The sequence below is a fragment of the Heterocephalus glaber genome, unplaced genomic scaffold (assembly GCF_053883595.1).
Source record: "Heterocephalus glaber isolate CG9 unplaced genomic scaffold, H.glaber_assembly_v1.0 deba00001523, whole genome shotgun sequence".
Classification (NCBI taxonomy): Eukaryota; Metazoa; Chordata; class Mammalia; order Rodentia; family Bathyergidae; genus Heterocephalus; species Heterocephalus glaber.
In genome coordinates, this window is record NW_028258327.1 from 14,447,730 (window position 1) to 14,456,141 (window position 8,412).

Here is an 8,412-nt window from a genome sequence, read left to right on the forward strand (position 1 = left end):
AGTTCAAGGCCAGCTCAAACTACATAGAAAGCCTCTCAACCAGATTTGAATCTTGTATAATTTTTAATTTCAGTGATCAAAAGAATGCAGCCCAGTGACTCTATAATGATTGGAATCAGGCATACACCTGTACATAAAATTGCTGTTAGTTTTTGACTGGCCTAAATCTTTGTAATTTCTTTAGGCACATCTTTGAAGTTTTTGTACTCTGATATATAGGATAGGCTAACTTCTTCCTGTGGCCAACTAGTAATGAGAATTATGTTTACTTGCTAGACTACTTTTATAACTAAAGGCCTCTAGATTCTCGGGTTACCTGGTCTACCTTGAACTCATACTTTAATATGATAAATTATGAAAATTATAGTATAGGGGAGGGAGATAACCTAGAATACTGAAATGAACTGTACAAATACTCCATAGATGTTTTTTCAATACTGTCATTCAATCACCAGATAAGATGCCCCATTTATTGCCAATTTTTTCTTATCTTATTGCTGTCCTATTTGACAGACACAAAAATCTCCCCCAAAATGTGAAATGAATTCATACAAATAGATTTTATCCATGTGTGGTGCCACTATCAAAATATAGAAAGCAGTCCCACTACCAAAATTACAGGAAGCAGTTATGTGGACCTTGAGAAAAGCATAGCCCCATATACAGTAATATACATCTAATAATTTCCTATTCATCCATCAATCATTTTCACAAGATTGGCATTAAAATACAACCAAATACACATATAACCTAAAACCCCACATAAAAATTTGGTCTTTTTCATTTTCAGATAATAAGGTGTCCACAAAGTGACAAAAGATGGGAGTCAGTACACCCACAGCCATTTCTTCAACCATCCCATCAATAGCTCTTCATTTCTTGAACTACCTTCCTTTTCCAAAGAGGTAATTGCTGAGATCAGTCAGAAAAGCTTTCTGAGAACACTGGCTTGGATTTCCGGGTCTGTTCCAGTCGATTCAAGGTGAACTGGCTTGTATCGATGAAGCACTCAACGCAGTTCACGAAACAGGCCTCAGCCCAACTGTCCAACTTTGGCCCATGTTTGTCCATGCACTTTTCCCAACAAAGTTCAGTCATCTGGTGCACCAGCTGCTGGAAGCACTGCTTCTGAGTCTCCACCTCGATGAAATGTTGCAACTGTGGGTCCACTGTGCCCAAACCCCCCACAGAAGACGAGGAAGAGGAATCCATCCCAGCTCAACCACGCTTGCCAAAACGGACTCCGCACCAACTCGCCTACCTTCACGTGTCTCGGTGATGGATCTTTTACAATTTTAAAGCAATTTTTCTTTTCCTGGTCACTAATTGCAACCTTATCTTCTATATCTGAAATTCTATCCTCACTTTGGCTCATTCTGTTGTGTCGACTTTCAGTGGAGATTTTAATCTCTTGGAAATCTGTTTGCATCTGTTTTATGTATTCCATTTTTTTCCTATGTTGGAATTCCATCATGTCCCTCATCTCCTCTCTAGGTTTATCAATCATATCTTGCACTATGAGCACAATCTCTGCTGTTATCTGAGAAATTATTACTGATTTAATTTTTTCCAGATCCTCTTTTGTTGCCAGTTCAGGGAGTCCTGGTGCTTGGCTATTAAGAGTGTTCCATCTCATTTCCCTTTGGGGTTGCTGTAGGTGATCCGGAAGTCTGTTTTTGAGACTTATTTATGTGTCTTCTCATTTTGACAGGTTGGTGTTTGCTATTGGTTCCTGTGTGGCTCACCTCCTCTACCTTGGGAGCGGTGGAATGGTGGCCCACAAAGTCCTTCCTCAGGGCTGGAGAGGTGGAATGGTGCCTGGGAGGCCCCTTCTTCTGTGCTGGGAGTGGTAGAATGGTAGCTGAGAGGCCCCTTCCTCTGAGCTGGGAGTGGTGGAATGGCGGCTTGGAAGCCCCTTCCTCTGGGCTGGGAGTAGTGGAATGGCAGCCAGGAGGCCCCTTTGCGCTGGAGTGGTGGTCAGTGCTTTATTTTTAAAACAAAGTTTATGAAATCAGCATAAAATAATACACTGTAAATAGATTTTATGAAATAAATACTTAAATACCAAATAGAGCATGCTCTTGTCCCAGGAAAATTATTTTATTAACATATACTCTTCCTCTATTACCTTGATCAATGTTGGAATGAACCCACTAGCATAATTTCATGAAAGGGATTATAGATTCGTTTCAACCATGAATTTTTAGCCTAATACCTAAGTACCTTATATAGACTATCAATATTATGAAGCTTACATGTCAGTAAAAATTATTATTCCTTACTATATTCTAGACTCTGTGCTGAATACTTTATATAAATCATGTCATCCAGTTATCAGATTAGTGAGGAAGTCATTAGTTTTCTTCTTTAAAGATAAGAGGAATGGATTCAGTTGTAAAATAATGGCTTACTGTGTGGTTCAAAGTTACTAAGTAGCAAAGCCTGAATAGCAATTCAAGTGAATCTTTCTATAAAGTTAAGTTTTAATCACTGTTATGTATATTCTTCATAAGACTCACTGAATAGTTGATACTGAGTCATGAAGATACCACAGGAACCCATGAGGAACAAAAAGCAGAAATGGGCTGGATATGAAATGTCCCTTTTGCTCCATGTTCTCTTCAGGATCCATCTACATCTCTTCTATTGGCCAGTTTTATTAGTGCTCACTAGGGAGGCTCCACTGTATAAAATGTTTTGTAGAGACTAATTTGCCTTTACTTGGAGAGGTCATCCTGCTGAATTACAAGAAAGACATTTCACAGCAGCATCCTTTGGGATGTTTCTGGAGGCTATAGTCATAAGAATAAAAGGGTACACCTACAACAAAAACAAAGAACTCTAGGTGGAATGCCTCCTTTTCTCCATTGCTCTATTGATTCTACTTGCAGTGCAGTGTCTAGGGTTCTTCTACTGCAAGCAACTGAAATAACCTTGAAGGTATTGATAAATTTAAGCAAATGTGGAAGGGTGTGTGTAGAAGAGAAGGAAACAGCCACTAAGCAGTTTCTGAGAGACTGCACATCTGAGATGAGAAAGTCATGTTACTATGGCCTCTTCTGAAACCAAGCTTTGAGCTCCCACACTAGTTCTTCAGGCAAGGAACATCTGCAAGACCTCTGTAAGGGTCTGTATATTCCATCTCTTACATTGTCTCTTTCTTAGTGATTCAGTTTCCATCTCCTACCAAACCGTCAATTCATTTCATGAAAGCATTTTCTATCTGCCTTGTCTACGTGTATGTACTCCTCTTAGCCTTTGACATTGACAATTTCCTGTTAAGCAAAGCCAGAATTTATTCACCATGTAGTTCTTGGAAGGAGCCATGATTCCACACAAGGCCATGAGTACTGTACTTAGCAATGATCGCTTGTACCAAATGTCTGAACAGATGAAGCCTCAATGACAGGTTACATCTGAATTTCACTGCTATCATGGAGAAATACTATTCTAAAGAATATATTTACTCTTCAGATGAATGTGCTGGCATTCAACAAACAGTCCCTCAAATCTCTTTTATCTGATCTTTAAGCAGATTTTTAAGAAGTAATAGGACTGGAACAAATTTATGATGTCGTTTCCCCAGAATATTATTCCTGATACATAGAAGGAAAAGACTGAAAAAACTGAAGAGCTACAAAATACTGCATATAATGTACTTTAGATTTTGTAAAAACAAAAATATTTAGTGAATTTTATTTGCATTGTGTCCCCAATCTGTGTAGGTAAATTAGATGAATAAATAAAGAACAACTAAACTGCCACATAAAGATGTGAGATGGGAGTGAGGTAGGAAGTGGAATGAGGAGAACCAGTTGCCTGCTCATTGGCCAGCTTTTTCTCAGTCTTTCATTGCAGATCTGACTAGCATTCATCAATCAAACTCACATTTCAGTGTTTAGAATAAACTATTGCTTGTTCTTTCTGTCTCTATGTCCCCAACACCTACACAGATGCTAGCTAAAAACATTCTCAATCCAGATTACAAGAGCCAAATGTAATTTTTTTCCTGTTTGGCTCTGACTTTACCCTCTGTTTTTTGCATTATGCTTCATTTTGATTTCTTTGAAAATAAGCTTTATTCTCTTTTTTTCACCATTATTCATGGTTTATAGATTTGTATTCCAGCTATTTGGATAAAAAAGACTTATTATAAAACTGATTTAAATGCAAAAAATAGCAAACTCAGCCATCACCCTTTCCTTCTTTGTAAATTTTATCCAGAATAGTGTGGCCCAGAAGGGGCTATGATATCTAGAAAATGTTTTATTGTGTTATATCTTAAAAATAGGAAGAAAGCATATAAAAAGAAACAAATGAGAATTTTAAGAAGTACTGAAAAGTTGGATAGGTCTAGGAGGACTTAATGTTTTGGAATTCCTTTAGAAAGGTGTACAGCTTTTCATGAAAGAAGTTAGTGTCCCCCTGCAAATACTAGAGTACATATGGCTTGAGAAAAATAGCAGAATAATAACAGACAGAGGTTTGTAGAGGGGCTTCTTTTAACTATTCTTTAGGGTTTGATTAATTACTTACTTATTTCTGAAGACAGAAGAGAAAGACAAGAATTGTGATTTTAACATAAGAAAGCATAAGAAGGCAGTTAGTTAGTTCCTACTAAGAGAGTACTGACCTGCTGAAAATGTAAATGTTTCCATTCAGCTAGCTCCTTCTCAGTTTCCAGCAGGGAGAAGACCTTGAAGTTTCCTTGGCGACTCTAGATTTCAATGAGATATTAAGCACTCAGATGAGAATGCTAATCTCATTTATTACATTTCACATTGTAGTAATTTGGGCAGTTAGATTACCAGACAGCGATCAGGCACAGTTTACCACCGTGTGGTAATGACCCAGAGATTTGTGCTTATGGGTTTGATGTGGATTAGAATAAATATTTGCTAAATATTAATGGGTTTAATCAATTCTCTTTTAAATCGAAGTGCTCTTTCTTACTTTTTCTTTTACATCTATATGATCTTCTTTGCTTGTAAATGTACATTTAAGCTCTGACTCTTTGTTCATAGATTAAAATGTAACCAAAAGGTAACTAAGAATAGTTTTACTGTCTCATCATGAGAGAAGGTCATGCAATTTTTGATAAGCATTGATATCATTATACTCTGAGTGCTATATAGATGAGATTCTGGTGAAGATTGGGTTATTTTCTTTTAAATCACACATATATGTTCATATTTATGGTGAAGCATCAACTAATGTGAAACATTGTCATAAAGCAAGAAAATTTTTACTACTATAGAAGAAAAAATATCTATAAATATCTTCTGGTGATAGAATGTATGAACACACATTCATATGCACATTCTTATAGTCATATACACGAAAGAACATAGCTCATACTCAGAATACTTGAATAAAAATTATGTAAGACACACTGTTTTCCTCGTTTCTATTACCATCTTCAATAGAGTCCAGCAAGCCTTCAATAAGACCATACTCAGTGCCATAATCTCTGTTAGGTTTTAGGGTTAGAGATAGAGCTAAAGCATAAATTCTAGCTTTGTAGACCTAAACAATAATGCACAGAGAAGTAAAAGCTTAATTTTCAGTATGAGGACTGCACATACTGTAGATAATATCATTTGTTAGTGTCTTAGTGACTTTTCTAGTTGCTGAGACAAAATACCAAATACTTACATGTTAAAAGAGGAAAGGTTTATTTCAGCTCACAGTTTGTAGAGGCTTCAGTCCATAGTCAGCTAGCCCTAACACAGTGGCATTGCAAAGGGGCATCACAGAGTAGAAATAGTCCATGGCAAGCAGGCATGAGACAGTGAAGCAGCAAGCAGCAGCAGTGAGCCTGCCTTCTCTCTCTCCCTTTATATTCTATCCAGGCTATGCCCTTATTGATTGATGCCACCCACACCCAGAGTGGGGCTTGCATTGTCCACACACAGAACTATGGTAATTCCAATCACTGGACTAATTTAGTATCATATGCCCTTAATCTTGGTATCACATGCCCTTAATCTAGCCAGCTCTGAAAAGCCCCATCTATAATCACATGAAGCGTTGGGGGGATATCTAGATAACAAGCTATAGCAGTTAGTTAACTTTCTCCAACTGATGTCTCTCTATGATGATTATTTCATTCTGTATTAACAGGAATAGAAATTCCATTTGAAGCTTGATCTGAATGATGCTCATATTGGACAATACCAGGTAGAGCATTATTGATTCTCTTCTCTAACCCATCTGTCCTCCAGCATTCAAAAAGAATTAATATAGAGCCATTTATATTTCCAATGCACCATCCAGAATACTTCAACAGTATGAACACATTTAATACTCATGATCTCTCTCCAAGTTCAGTACTGTGATTGCCTTTTTTTTATAGATAAGCAAGTCTCAATTCTTTGTCTTCAGAGTGACATTTTGGATTGCTAAATTCTGCATCTTCACTAGGATATACTACAATGTTATCATTTAATTAATTTCTGCCCAATTTAGCGTTTTAGGTTCTTTTTTTTTGGTACTGGGGATCGAACTCTGGACCTTGCGCTTACAAAGCAGGCAGCGGAAACACTGAGCTAAATCCCCTGCTATTATTTAGTGTTTTAGAAAGCAAATAAGAGTAAAGCATATCGACTAACCTCATTTTTTGAAAAATACCCAAATAAATGTTTGTTACAAATTAAAGAATTTTCTGTTAGTTGCTACCATTGTACTTCTCAAATGGAACTTTTATTACTTTCTTGGCTCTCTATTAAACTTGTATTTCATAAAGTTGTTTAACTTTGGGTTCTGCTGATATAGAACAGGAAAATAAGCAAATATATTAAAAAAACATATCTTTTGCAAAACCATAAATAAAATGTTTAATTTCACTATTGTAGTATACTGTGATTATAATCCCTTTTGAACATTTTCCCTGGCAGTGGGTAGAATAGTGTCTCTTGCCTACACTCATAAAAATGAATTTTAACATTAGAATTATTTGTCAGTTCCTGCATAAAGCAAACTGAGTGCCAGCAAGTCTATGAAGGTAAAGCAAAGCACCAACATAATGTAAAACCAAGAGAGAGTTAGATAATATAGGCAAGAGTTTGGAATCAATCCTTGAACAGAGAAAAAATGAAAACCTGTCAATAGTGAATATTGCTTTAGATAGTATTTTCAGATTTTGAGGAAGTTGATGCCTAAAAATGTCTTTTATATTAAACATCTTGAGCCTACTTAACTATAAACAAATGTTAATAAATATTGTGGATACGTATATATTTCAGGAGTAAAGATAAATATTATTAACTATTTGAGAAGAAGAGCTATTTGCTGATTTACAATGCAAGTAAAGAAAGTGGAGCAGAGGATTTAGCTCAGTGGTGCCGTCACCTGCCTTGGAAGCACAAGGGCCTGACTTCAATCTCTGGTACAGAAAAGAAAAAAAATAACCTAGATAAACTTCTTGCACTTTTTTTTTGGTACCTGGGATCAAACTCAGGTCCTTCCCCTTGCAAGGCAGGCAGCAGAACCACTGAGCTAAATCCCTGGCCCATATCTAGGTATTTTTTTATAGACACAGAAATGGGTGACAGAGACTAATGGATTGTGCTAAATGGAGTCCACTTGTGTAATAAAATGAGCCAAAGAATTTCCTTGGAATAATTTTTTTCACATTTCTCATCTTTAAGTGGATTTGGTGAAATCAAAGGTAACAATGAAAATCAAAAATAAGGCTTTTTTGCTTTGTTTGTGAAATACAAAGCAAATTATAAAATATTTTATTAAAAATCAAAATTTAACAAGAAAATTAAAATCTTAATATGAGATCAATTACTATCTTATAACATGTATACATTTGGAGTTTAAGTGTCAACTGAAAGCTCATTATATACCATTATACAACACATATTTGTGAGTCAAAACCATGAAAACCAAAGAAAGACTATTTAAAAATAGTGTATTTTGATGTAAAGCACTCATTTTTCCCTCTGAGACTGTGAATGAGAGTTGAAAGAACTGTATATTCAGGAATTAAATATAGCCATAATTGCCTCTGGCAGAAGTATGAAAAGAATCCCACTGTTTCGTGTATCATACAAATAACCCGGCTGACTTGAGTATGAGCACCCAGCTTTGAGTAAGAAATCGGTGGGACAAACATTTACTGGATCTGGGTAAGTTGAGTACTTAATAGTGCAGACAAAAATGTACATATTCGGTAAGGTAAATGGCAATAAACACCCAAATGCATTCCATTTCTGCTGTTTCTGATTATCACAAACTATCTGTGTATGACTCCCTATAAGGTGGCAGTGAGATGCTTAGGCATCTAAAGGAACAAATTAACAGTTTTATGGAAAATGTTTCAATGAGAATTTTTTGGTTTTGTTTTGGTATTTTTAGAGGTGTAAATTGGGCTGAATTCATTTGTGAAGTAATTAGTCATGTAAT

General features: G+C 36.1%; 1 protein-coding gene across 1 annotated transcript; it reads right to left on the reverse strand.

Annotated features, from left to right (window-relative positions):
* Window positions 1–846: 846 nt before the first annotated feature.
* Window positions 847–1,264, reverse strand: LOC101717605 (mitochondrial import inner membrane translocase subunit Tim8 A). The gene has a single exon (XM_004860195.2). It carries the CDS (start codon window positions 1,210–1,212, stop codon window positions 919–921), a length of 294 nt encoding a protein of 97 aa, XP_004860252.1. The 5' UTR covers window positions 1,213–1,264; the 3' UTR covers window positions 847–918.
* Window positions 1,265–8,412: the final 7,148 nt, after the last annotated feature.

Excerpts from the sequence above, each read along its gene's own strand:
- LOC101717605 (XM_004860195.2), bottom strand. The coding sequence starts at position 1,212 with ATGGATTCCTCTTCCTCGTCTTCTGTGGGGGGTTTGGGCACAGTGGAC.